The following is a 13,353-nucleotide window of genomic DNA, read 5'->3' on the forward strand; positions in this document are numbered from 1 at the left end:
CGGCCCTGAGGGCCTTCATCGCCCCCTTGCTTTAGCCGAGCTTGGCCTCGTTGCCATGTCCTGAACCGTTAGTGCCCAACCATTGTGGGAACGAACTAAGGGCCACATAGGGGCTTCAATGTAAAACACACGAGATCAAGCTATGGAAACTTTAGTAGTGCGGCAGCACAATCCAAAAAAGAGCTGCATAAGCAGCTCCAAGCGATGCTCGGCACAACTGAAACGAAATTATCTCCTCGATTCGGTGCAGTCCTTTTGGTAGTATCCACCGGCGATTTCGTGTTGGTCAAAGGATGGCCTTGTGCTCATTGAAGTGTTCATCGAAAAGGAGCATGCCACCTCAATTGGGCCCGCCACACCCTTGTACATTGTATCGCAATGACACGCCCCCCTTCCTCACGTTCACTACGATGGAGCAACATTCGCAAGGCGGGAAGAGCATTGAGCTTACCGCTGCTATGCAAAAGCTGCAAACTACTTATGTGGAGGTTGTTGGAGCTCTTCCCTCCCTGCACCAAGCTCGTCAGCAGTACATTAGTGTCTCTAAGCGTGAACGGTCGAGGACTAACGTCTAGCATGTGTGCAATCTGTAGATCGGTGGAGGACGTTTCTTCTCTCATCAGACATCGCTCTGGACATATGATGTGCGCTTAACATTCCTAGATGTGAGTGCTACCACAACAAGCTCCGCTCAGACAAGGACTTTTAAAAGACAAATGGGCAATTTGCAAATGATCTTAGAGCGCATTCTCACGCTGCACAAGCAACGTTTTGGCTGAGGTAAGCATACTCAGCTACTGCGAGTAAAGTCCAGAGTGCTGTCCTGAGATCCGTTGTCGTTTTTGGAGTCCGCATGATGAGAGAGTAGAGAGAGATGGATAGAGTTTTTCCAACTTTGCTGAAATTGGCAGAGTGGAGCCTGGAGGCACAAAGGCAGCGTTTTAACTACACGACAAACTCTTGCTTACCTTAGCCAAAATGCTCCTTGTGGGGCAATGCGTTCTTAGGGTTGAACTTTGAACCCAGCTCAAACAGATGGGCGAAAATTATTCTTTGTGAAGTTCCTGGTGAAAAAAGATATGTATGCTGCCAGAGCCTTTGCAGGCCACTGCAATGAAATCTTTAAAGAGAGGGGGAGAGAGAAGAGAGAGCTTGAGAGGTTGGCTTGCCTCCCCTTTAAGTGCCACGGGGTCCCAAAGCATGGGATCAATGGTCCCAATTGAAAAGCGGGATGGCGATCGATCTGGATCGTTGATCGATTAAAATCTAAACTCGGGATCCCGAGTTTAGATTTCAAAAAACTAATCTCGGGAGGTCAGCCTAATCTCGGGACGCCTCGCTTTTCCAGCCACGTTTTGAACCTTCGTCATCAGCTTGGGAGGCACACACCTTGACCAACATGCCCGCGTGCGCCTCGTTGAAATAGATGTGATTTCACATCTATTTGAAGGTAAACTCAAGATCTCGACATAAAAACTAAACTCGGGATCTCGAGTTTAGTTTTTGTGGACCCCACCATAAAAGCTAAACTCGAGATCCTGAGTTTAGTTTTTACCCGTCGACGACCGAGATTTGTGCGTGCCTTTGATTTTGAACAAGAGCCATTGATCCCATGCTTTGGGACCCCATGGCACTTAAAGGTGAGGGTTGGCCGGAGGACAGACTTGCAGCTGATGGGCTCATAGCTTTATCCAAATCCCGGAAAACAAGAGATGGGTGGCCAGCATTTGTCTTTTGTCTCATTGGTGTGACCATCGAGCATTTTGGACCTCTGCTTTTTGGGTGTTTTTCCGCCCCTCCTACATTCCGGGCCTCTACGCCAGCGGAAGAGCGAGGGTGCGGATTGTCTGGAGGCCGCCGGCCTTCTCTCTCTCTCTCTCTCTCTCTCTCTCTCTCTCTCACACACACACACACACACACACACCTCTTTCTAGGCGCGTGCACACAACGTCGCATTCCTCCAAACGCGACAGCCAAACCTTCAGGTACAACATCGCCCATCTCATCTCCTGTCCCCGTTTGAGCTTATATGGTTTGTTCTTTGAACTATTTAGCAGAGGTTTAGCAGAGGAAGATGAAGGTAGTCTTCGATCAAAAGTTGTATCAACAGAGAGAGTAGAGTTTTTTTAGCTTGAATGGGATTGCCATCAACTCTCAGGAGTTAATTATCTACAGCTGAGGGTGAGGCTCTACTACTTTGGCGGGGATGACCGGCGTTTTTCAGGAATTTAAACCTGAGAATAGAGCTACATCAATAACTACACATATCATGTTTCAAGAGAATTGTTAGAATTGTGTTGCATGAATGCACCATTTACAGTGTTGATCATCATGTTATTTAAACTTTGATTATAGGTCATATGATCGTTCCTCCAAACATGGGTCATGGCTCGGATTCCGCTCTCTCGCCCGCACTGCTGTCCATACTCCCCAAGGACCCCTATGATCAGCTCGACGTTGCAAGAAAGATCACCTCCATGGCTGTCTCATCGAGGGTGGGCATTCTCGAGGCTGAAGCCAACAGCTTAAGACAGAAGCTGGCAGACAGGGAAATGACCGTTTCCACCTTGCAAGGCCATGTCAGCGAGCTTCAACATGAGTTGCAGCAGGCATCTACACGCCTCTCGAGTGTTCTGGAGGAACAGGTTCTCATCTCGGAGCACTACCTCACCATTTAGTCCTTTCTAACTGGTTAGTTTGTTGGTCATTTAGGAGGTTGTAGTAAGTTTGGTTCCGGTTGAAGCACTTTAGCTTAGTGAAACGTGTTTACAGAGCTTGTAGTTGCTAGAGCCTTGTGCTACTTGTGGACCTCACATGGAATGACCATTGCAAGGTGCAGGAACACAAGGGAGGGTAGCTTCCACATGTCCAGGGTCCCTTTCCAATGTATTTCTGTGTATGCATATAGATATCACATTATTGGACATATTTTGTACTTCATGTCGCCATGTCGTGACATAGACAATGCCAATCCTTGGCCGTCCCTTGTTCCATTTCATGTTGCCATAACAGTGACAAAGAATGGCGATTTTTGGTGGTCTCCTTCCGCTTGTCATGTCGCCATACGCTGATGGAGATGGGCAATTCTTGGCTGCCCCCTTTTCCAGTTCCCACCCCATGATGTGACTAAGACCTTAGGAGATCCACCAAGTCCACAAGTAGAGGAGATGTGCTTCCCACCTTTGAGACATTTTCTTGTAAGTCTTTGAAGCTCTGTATTCTTGTGGAACAAGCACTTGCTTTGAAACACTTATGGTTAATGGTATTTTTCTTTGTTCAAGCAATGGGTGTCACTGCAGTGATGTGTTCAAACAATCAGATACTCAACTATCATGACTTGCACTTTGATGCTAATTTGCCAAACAATTTGGTCCTGCAGGAAAAACTTGCAGCAGAAAAAGCTTCCCTCGAAGCCTCTGTAAAGAAATTAAACCGTGATGTTGCAAAGGTATATGGTGGAAATTAGCTTGGCTTGGTAATCTTGTTTGCAAGTTTAAAGAGGACCGATGTTTTTTGTCAATAAATAAGGCAAGCCTGCTAGCTCCATAGAGTTTCTGCTTGTTTGGAGAGACTGGTAATTGCCCTTTCTGCTTGCAGTTGGAAACCTTTAAGAAAGCACTCATGCATTCTCTTCAAGATGAAGATGAGAGCCCAGCTGTGAGTTGCTAGTATTCTGAAAATCCAATTCAATTATCCTCTGGGAAGATGAGGTCTCATTTTATTTGCTCCTTTCACATAGCAGTCGAGCATACAAGAGCAGCGATCAACAAATACTACTCCGGTCGTAACCTCACCAGCTCCTTTTGTAGCTCCTGAACCAGGTAAATGCTTAGCATAATTCAGATACATCATGGTCTGAATAAGTAGGCTCATTTTGTTGATTGTTTGCTCATAAGCTCATGCTCTGCAGAACCTAAAGTCAAATCTACACCTGCTATTGTCACCTATCAAGGTCTATGTTCATATGTGTTATTTGGCGATTCAGATACATCATGGTCTGAATAAGTAGGCTCATTTTGTTGATTGTTTGCTCATAAGCTCATGCTATGCAGAACCTAAAGTCAAATCTACACCTGGTATTGTCACCCATCAAGGTCTATGTTCATATGTGTTATTTGGCGAATTACGGAACAAAATTTCAATTTTTCCTAATTACATGGTCGTCAACTGCAGAAGCAAAGAGCAGAAGCACAACTCCACAGATATTTCCTCTGACACCTTCAAATTTGACCCCAAGTTTATCCCCAAGTAGGTCACCTAGAAGGCACTCTGCATCAAATTCTCCAAAGTCAAGATCTATTGCAGTTTCTCCTACTAAAAGACAGCCAGTGAAAGGATCGTCGGCTGCAACATCGCCCCTAAAGTCAAGAACAAAGTCTAGCTCATCTAACAAGGAACCATCAAAAGTCTCCTCCAAATGGCATTCGGTTAGTGATGGAAGACTGTCGTTGCCCTCATCTCTACCAACAAGCAAGCATGCAACTGCACCCAATTCTCCTCCTCACATAGGTTTGAACTTTGGACTCAATGTTCTTGGTCCTATGTTTTCCTTGGATCTTTAAGGTGATTGAAATGGCATTGATGGAAGAATCGACTCACGGTTCATATGTGCATGCGTGCACGTGCAATGGTTACATGGGATGTCGAAAAGTCATGATGTTTGTGTCTGTCAAGTCTGATACCATGTCTTCAGATCTCATGACATGTTACCTTTTCTTTTCCTTGCGTGGCTCAGCTCGGACAGCTAGAGTGGATGGCAAAGAATTTTTCCGCCAAGCGAGGTATCTCTTCACTTTGGCCTTTTTACACACGAGGATGGTGTAGGTCTTTAGCAGAATCCTGTCAGGATCTTAAGTGGCTCATAAGTGGTTAATATCTTGCAGAAACCGGCTTTCATATGAGCAGTTCAGTGCTTTTCTTGCCAACATCAAGGAGCTGAATGCCCACCACCAGACAAGAGAAGTGAGCCTCTTTTGTTTCTCTTAGTTCCCTTGTGAATTTTCATTATTTTCTCATTGCACAACATGTGGTGTCAGATATGGTCATCCTTTTTGGCTATGTAATGACAGGAAACTCTAAAGAAGGCAAGCGAGATATTTGGTTCTGAGAATGCAGACCTATATGAGGCGTTTGATGGGCTCTTAAGCCGCCATCTGCCAGGCGAAAGCTAGCTCAGAGCAAGGTTGGGCCATTTAAATGTTAAAGTATCTGTGATTTTCTTGTACTGTGATGTGCAGATGCATTTGATTGAAGCACAAGGTCACTGGGGAGCATTTATTTGAGAAAAACAATGATGTAAACCATCTTGCACAAGCTGGGTTGTCCATGTCTGATGGATGGACGGACCCCTGCGTCTGACCCGTTCCATCCGGTAGGGATAGTATACGTCCGGTCTGGTTTGACCGTTGACTGGCTGGCTTATTTTGGGTAAATTTGGGTCCTTTAGGCCACAACTATCACATAGCCAATTCGCATGGGGCCAGAGTTCAACCCTCATGCTACAAAGATGCTGTTTGGGCCTTTCAACTTTGGCATCTTAAGCTCTTTTCTAAACTCTCTCTTTCTGTATATATCTGTCTCTTTCTCTCTTCTCTCTTTCTTTCATCATGCATGTTGTACTAGCTTTGGCTTAGTCCATTTCGTACTGTACTAACATCGGATTATACTAGTGTCGAATGGTGGGACGTGTCAACCCAATGGACTAGTGTATGTTGAGTTCTACGCAATGCGAAAGAGCCACAGCCCTTTTAGCATGTGCCACATTCGCATTACCATATATGAAATGTGTTTGATCCAAGAACAAGGTCGTTGGGGAGCATTTATTTCAGGGAATTGATCTTGCCAATCAGCTTATGCAAGTGTTTGTTGACTCTTTGAGTGCTATGCAATGCTAATTCGCCACAGTCAAACGTGCAGGTGGGATAATTTGAAGAGCCTCCTGACTTCACATCGAGATTGTGGAGCATATGAACGCTTGTGACCTTCTCCAAAAGCAAAGGAAATTTGCAACTCATGAAAGTTGGGGACCTGTATTAGCACCAGATTGTGGTGTATGTATCATTGTAATTTATTTGCAACAGTCCTTTCTATTCCTAAACTCATTTGTAAATGATCAGATTCAGATATAGATAAATGATTTCCAGCATAGTGCTGGGGGGCTTGATCTGGTCTAATTGGCACAAGTCTTACAAGTTTTTGCTATGGCTTTGAAAAAAGCGTTCTCATTTAATTCAATACTGGCATGCTAATCCCCACCTAACCAGCTTCTTTATAGCTTCCATATAGAGCCCCTTACCTACGCATGCTTGACATGTGGCAAGGCTTGCCCTGGGAACCTTTCCCACTCCAGCAAGCATGGGCCTTGCCGACAGGACCCTTGTCCTCACATATGGGCAATCGAGCATCGTCCTCCTTTCTCAATACAAGTCACGAAGGCAAGCACCAGCAACATGTATTTATTGATAGTGACTATAGAAATGGTGCCATCTTGTGAAAAGGTAGCATACCATCCTTGTCACTATCTTGCACAAAGGGTCTTTGAGGCAGTGTTCGGGGATAATCATTTTCACAAACATATAAAACTCCCTCCAAGACAAATTTGAACCGGAAAATTTACAATACTAGCAAGTATTTTTGCAAAATTACACTATTATCCATGTATTTTAAGCGGAATTTTCTCCTTCTTGCCATCCCCTCATCCGGCTACTTTGATTTTGCAACTGGCTCAAGGCTAAGCTGAGGCACAATTTTCCCGAACATTGCAAGTTTGAGGAGGCTTCACATATCAGGGTCAACATCAGGCATTCCATCATATCATGTTGGTGAACTTGGAGTCGAGTGTACCAGGTCTGATTCACCCCGTGTTCATCCTTAGCTTAGAGGCAGTTCACACAAGGCGGAGTTTGCCGCCGTCTCATAGCGTCAGCCTACCTCCGTCTAGTATTGTAACTCTCCAAAATGGGCAGAGTTCTCTCTACTCCCGCCAGTTGAGGCGTTCAAGCAATTACAATAGGACAGAATTGCTGATTCAAGTAAAACCCCCCCCTGCCTGCCGAGCGGTAGGCTGAGGTTTGCTCTCAACCGCGATGCCTGATTTCGACCACAGACTCGCCTCGTACACCCTTCTTGTCATTTCGAGAGATGTGGATACACATTTTTTCATGTGAAGAAAGTTTTACTTTTAGCCTTTAGCGTTTGGTTATGTTTCTTCGTCTTTGGAAAATAAAGAAATGATCGTTTTAAGTGGATACCTTCCAAACATTGTTTATTGGCACTGCCAAAAGGCCCAAAGCGAGGATGTGTGCCGAGGGAGTTTCAGCTCATGTACAACGAAGCATCTTCCATATTTTAAAAGGTATGTTCTATTTTTCTCCTCTTTAGTCTATAGTCTTAGTCTCTCTCTCTCTCTCTCTTTCTCTCTCTCTCCAATCGAAGTGAAAGACAATGCCAAGTTTTGTCTCTAGATGCCTTGTTCTTTAATGCTAAATCTTGAGATTGAAAAAAAATCAAAACATCCTGTTTGTGTTTGTTTTCTACTTTCTAAAAGAAGCCTTGGAGAAGTATTGAGTTATGCATACTTTCAATGTTTTCAATGATGATTGAGACTTACCTTAAATGTTATTTTGGTTTTAAAGTATTAAATAGATAACTTTATTTCAGCTTTCATTTCACTTTCTCACATGGCTTGATTCTCTTGCATTCTATTCTTTTAAAATGCTAAAGTGAAACTTTACTTTGCATAATTCTAGTAAGTTCTATATATATATATATATATATATATATATATATATATATATATATATATATTAATGTACAAACCATGGTAAAGAGAAGAAAAACTGGTGCAATGATGTCAACACTTAGATCAAAAATTCTACAAATTTTAAAAAAATTGCTAGTATCTTTTGTTTGCTTTTTTGCAAGGACACTCTGTCGCTAAATAAAAGAGACATTCTCGATCAATGCTTCATCGTATATATTAAACTCAACCTAATGATTTTATCACTTTCTTATTGTTCTAAAAAGCCATTGTGATCCTTGTTCCACTCATTTTTTGAGCTCTCTCTCTCTCTCTCTCTCTCATACTATTTTTGGCTTTCTAAAAGAAACCCTTAGTGTTGTGTTGGGTTAGGGAGACTTTCATTGTTTTAAGTGCATGATGGAGACTTACCTTTCATTTCACATCCTACCATGTGTTTACTTTTCATGCATTCTATTGTTTTAGAATGCTAAAGTGAAGTTTAACCTTGAATAATTTTAGTAAATTTTACACACACACGCACACGTACACGCATGTATGTTTTTTTTTGCATTCTATTGTTTTAAAATGCTAATGTGAAGCTTCACCTTGCATGATTCTAATAGATTTTATACACATACACATATATTAATTAGTTCTTTTTATTTCACCTTTCATTTCACAACTTCACATGATTTTACATTTCTTGTATTTTATAGTTTGATTCCAGTCAATGTTAACGTTCGAGAAAGTCTCTTTTATTAAGCGGTTGCTGATCGAGTTTCCTCCTCACAAAGAAGAAAACCGAAAATACTAGCAGAAATTTTGAGATTTGTAGAATTTTTGGACGACTTTCTCACATATTGCATCGATTTTTCTTTCGTTTACCATGGTTTGCAGCTAGCTAGTCTCGATTTTCAATCGGCTCAAGACTAAGTTGAGACAGTCCTTTTCCAAACATTGATACCAGTTTAATGCAACCTAACAATTTTATCACTTTCTTATTGTTTTTGAAAGCCGTCGTGACCCTTTCACTTGTTTATTTAGTGAGCATGACTTTTCTTTCTTTCTAAGTAGGCCATCTTAAAGTTGTTAACATTTCTTGTCTTTTGGTTGCTTCAAGGAATTGGGACAACAGATTTATCGTAAAGCATTGTGCTAGTTTTTCCTTTCAAACAATAGCCATGCGTACATTCTAGGTAAGGTGGCAGTACTCTTAGACCAAGTTGAATGAGAAAGCCCAAACAAATCTATCCACACTTATTTCACACAATAGGCCAATGGGACTTGAACTTGTCACTAAAGATAGTTACTTATTAATGTTCTTTAAACATCAAAACCACTCAATTAGTCTTGCTTGATTGGTCTTGTCATAGCAATTATCTTCTTAAGATATAGTAGAATACTCTTGGAAAATTTCTTTTAGCAAATAATTTGTCAAGACGAACATAAAAGATTTTATCAGACATTATTGATGTGATGATCAAACTGTAATTGTTATATTCAAATCAATGTATTTGTGTACATCACTAGTGCAATGTATACATCAAGAGAGAGCACTCATCTCATTTGTAATGAGTTCATTTGAGCGTTTGCACTTCAAAAATCTTGCGATTGATGAACTATGAACAAAATAATAAAAAAAGAAAATCGTGCACAAACTAAGGGAGTGCCATATGCAAGTATGGTGGAGAGTTGGCATTGTCTCTTCAAAATATGAAATGAAAGCAGTGCCCTACCACGTAGTCTAGATTCTACTATGTGAACCTGAAATTTGGGTACTCTGATATTGGCACTGAATTTAAGTTACTAAGTTGTCCATGCTCAATTCGCTGCAATTCGACATCACAAATAAGTGTAAATTAAAAGGACCAACTAAAAATAACAAAATGATTATTTTCAATAGTAGAAATTTAAACATTAGTGATACAATTGCTATTGCAGCAATTGAACTTGTTCCAAAGGCATTGCTTAATTATGTCAACTTAGTCACCTTACTCAATCCTCCACTATGGCCATTAAGATTGAGAAGGCATGTGACATGTTGAATTTAGTATGTGCTTAATTTTTGTCTCATAATCTGTGGCTCTATAGAGTCAAATAGGTGCATGACTAATGAGAAAAATCTAACATTTAGCTTCAAACTTGATGTTAAATGTCCTTAAAGATCTCTTCAACATGCTTGCAACTACCACACGAAACTACTCTTGTAATGAGAAAACTTCATGACATTGACTTTGTCTAAATAAACTGTTGTAGCTAAAGTACATGGGTATATGCATATTGAGGTAGTTGCATCTATCTCAAGCTCATTCTAAATGGATGAATTGTGAATGAACGACCATCATATGACATTAACTTTATCAAAACTCATGTAGCTAAAGTGCATGTGTTGAAATAGTTGCATCTATCTCAAACTCATTCTAAGTGATTAGACTGTGTATGAGCATACCTTTGATTTCTCTATGCTTAAATCATCGATATGAGACTCCAATTCTCTAGTGTGTGCAATTCAATTGAATGATTGTCCTAAATTATTTACAGGTGGGCAAAAACACACTTAAGGTACCTTGACTTGGAGCGAATATCTATTTTTGTGTCTGAGAATTGAAGAACGTAAGGCTACCTCACATGTCATGAGTTTCGATGTGTCAAGCTTTCATTTGGGGATAGTTTAATGCTATAGGCTAGTGAAATAGAGTGGTGGTTTGGGAAGGTTATGCACAAGTTGCAAACATTGTTCAATTGTAACCAACAAGAGCCTTACACTATGATGTGAGCTTGGCTCAACATGAAAGTCACAAAGTGTGATCCTAAGATAGGCAAAAGAGAGCCCTCTAGTAGTTTGTTGAATTGGTAGAGGCCGCCCTCGCTTGTTCTCCGTATTACTTAGTGTGGCAAAGGCTTGGTTGACTTACTCAGCTTGAGAAATCTATTTGATGTAGGTGACCACATTTAGGATCCATCCCCTCTTCTCCATCTCCATCACTATGGAAATAGCTTAATGGACTTCCTTGGCTTGAGCAAGCCATCTACCAATTGATGTAGGCGATCACAGATGCGGTGCATACCTCTTTCCATCTAAGTGACTATTGTAAGAGCGTGATTGACTTCCTTGGCTTCATAAAACCATCTCTCAAGCTAGCTTAGGGTGGAAACATCTGGTTAACATCCCCTCTTCTCCATCTAATTCATTATGGTGAGAGCCTCTTCTCAATCAGAGTTGGTGTGGTTGACTTCCTCTGGCTATTTAAATTTTAAAAAATAAAAGAGAACAAGCGAAGTTGATTTAAATGCTTATGGACCAGCCCTGTCAAAGGATTGAGATAAAAAAGGAGAGAAATCCATAGAAGAAAAAGGATAATTTCTATTTATTATCTCAGTCATATAGGTAGGTACATGTCAAGGAAAGATGAATATATCTTGAGAAGCCTTGATCAAAGTTACAAGACAAAGGAGATGACCTAGCGCTATTATAGGAGTTTAAAAACAGAAAATAGTTGTGCTAAGTTCAAATCATTAAAATAAGATTTTTAGACTCCAAGTATGAAGTCTGGGAAGCGTTAGAATAAATTTCTAACTTGCCATAAATAGCCTAAACTTAGTAAATATGAATTTAGCAAGTTATGGGAGCAGCTTGATGGCACCTCCAAAGCATTGTGCTAATGTTTTACACATGAGAACGTTTTAAAGCCCAAGGATGAGGTTTACTTTTACCAAAGTCCATCCTAATTTAGGAGGTAGGCTATAGCTTGAGTCGGCTTCATGAAGCCTCTAAGTTTTGTGCAAAGGTCTTGCACCCGAGATAATTAATTAAAGGATAAGTTTACGGTTTTTGATAAGTAAAAGGGAAAAGATAAATTCTAAGGTTAGTTCAGCCCTTCCTCATTTAGAAAATTGACTCTAGTCTTTCTGTAATGGAAATGGCCTATGAAGTTTGAGAATAGTAGAATTACGAGAATTACAATGAGCATTTTTGTGAGACTACTTTGAGAACATAGAGGGTGAACTTAATTAGAGGTAGCAACATAACCATAATACTTAATTAACTTGGCATCAACAATACTTTTGCAAGAGAGAGATTAGAGAACTTGAAAACAATTGAGGACCGGATTTATGTGGAGCCGGTCCCCCTTCCAATACGCTTTTGTATTATAGATTCTCCCTTCAAGAGAGACTTGGTACAATATAATCGTTGTGTTCCTCATGACCTAGGTGATGCAATGAAGATTGAAAGCTTCATGCATCATGAGCATAACATAGACTTTGTAAAAAGAATTAACCATCCCCGGCCTCAGTCCCAAGGCCTCAAATACCTTCAAAGGTGGAGAGAGCTAGCGGGGAATGAGGGTAGGGAAGAGGAAGAAGAAACATTCATAGGAAAAAGAAATAGTTCCTCACTTATCATCACTCTTCTTGCTTAGCATACATAATAGCATAGTAATGAAGATGGAGAAGATGGCAAGCTTAAGCATTGGAACATGGCTCTTGGTTGGATTTGTATTCCATAGACAAGAGTGTTGGTGTAGGCTCTCAACTTTTCTACAAGCTTGGAGAAGGAGATGGAGCTTTTGCACTTTGCACCTCACACAATGAGAGAGAGAGAGAGAGAGAGAGAGAGAGAGAGAGAGAGAGAGAGAGAGAGAGAGAGAGAGAGAGAGTACACCCCCCAAGCTAGCCCCCTCCTTGCTTTGGTCGACCCCCTCTTCTAGATCAAGATGGAAGCTCATTGGACCCCTGCAAGCCTAGCCAATCACATGCAGAGTGCCTATCAAGCAAGCATGCTATCCTCGGGACAAAAGTGTCTCCCTTTCCCCTTTGAGAGAGAGGACTTGATAAATGCATAAACAAATAATTGAATTAACTAAATTATCATTGGACCCATTGGAAGACCAACCAATAGGCTTTAGGAACACTATGAGGGAAACATGAAGAGAAGGTTGACAAGTGTCCTAGTTAATTTCTTTATACCAAGCTTGCCTTGTGTGAGGGTGTGTGTGTGTGTGTGTTCTCTCTCTAGCTCCTACAATGAGGGCTCGCCCCCTCATGAGTAGGGATGTGCTTTGACTTTGTGAACACCTTAACCCCTCAAGCACCTTAGTCATGGAGCGCCTTAGAACCTTAGTCATTAAGCACCTCAAGCACCTTAGTCAGCAAGCACAACAAACACCTCAAGGACCTTAGTCAACAAGCATGACAAGCACCCCAAGCTTGGGCCAGGCTCCTACCTCAAGCACATCCCTAGCTTGCCTAAGGTCAAAGGACTTTTAACACTAATCTTTGGATGTCTTTAATGAAGCTAACCCTAAGGTATTTAAGCTCCATTAGCTAGCCTTGCTCTTTGACATATCATCTCTCATTTGGATCCCTTTACCATTGGCCCCGTGTTGAGATACACCCGTAAGCACATGTCTATATTGTAACCCTTGTTCTCTTTTATTCTCCCAAATTAAATGATCAATTTAATATGAGAGAATCATTTGGGTTGGTTAGATATTAGATTTTATGACATTACCTCTCCCTTGAAATCATAGTCGTCCTTGACTATGAGGTAGAAGAGAAAAATCTTTATTAGTCAATGTTTCTTAGTGGGTAGAGGATCCCTTTTTACCCTA

At 41.1% G+C, this 13,353-nt stretch overlaps 1 protein-coding gene across 8 annotated transcripts; it reads left to right on the forward strand.

Moving 5' to 3' along the window:
* Window positions 1–1,823: 1,823 nt before the first annotated feature.
* LOC147423923 (uncharacterized protein At4g15545-like) lies at window positions 1,824–6,161 on the forward strand. 8 transcript variants are annotated; one of them, XM_086501145.1, is made up of 12 exons: window positions 1,824–1,985; window positions 2,356–2,645; window positions 3,380–3,448; window positions 3,598–3,657; window positions 3,740–3,821; window positions 3,911–3,952; window positions 4,053–4,094; window positions 4,174–4,509; window positions 4,736–4,781; window positions 4,884–4,962; window positions 5,070–5,182; window positions 5,917–6,161. In XM_086501145.1, the coding sequence occupies exons 2-11, from the start codon at window positions 2,361–2,363 to the stop codon at window positions 5,169–5,171; spliced, it is 1,143 nt and encodes a 380-aa protein (XP_086357271.1). In that variant the 5' UTR covers window positions 1,824–1,985; window positions 2,356–2,360; the 3' UTR covers window positions 5,172–5,182; window positions 5,917–6,161. The 8 variants fall into 8 exon arrangements, with proteins under 8 accessions (XP_086357271.1, XP_086357274.1, XP_086357270.1 ...); XM_086501148.1 differs by having other exon boundaries at window positions 3,743–3,821; XM_086501144.1 differs by having other exon boundaries at window positions 1,973–2,181.
* Window positions 6,162–13,353: the final 7,192 nt, after the last annotated feature.

This window comes from Adiantum capillus-veneris, chromosome 26, assembly GCF_014529385.1.
Source record: "Adiantum capillus-veneris isolate H3 chromosome 26, ASM1452938v2, whole genome shotgun sequence".
Classification (NCBI taxonomy): Eukaryota; Viridiplantae; Streptophyta; class Polypodiopsida; order Polypodiales; family Pteridaceae; genus Adiantum; species Adiantum capillus-veneris.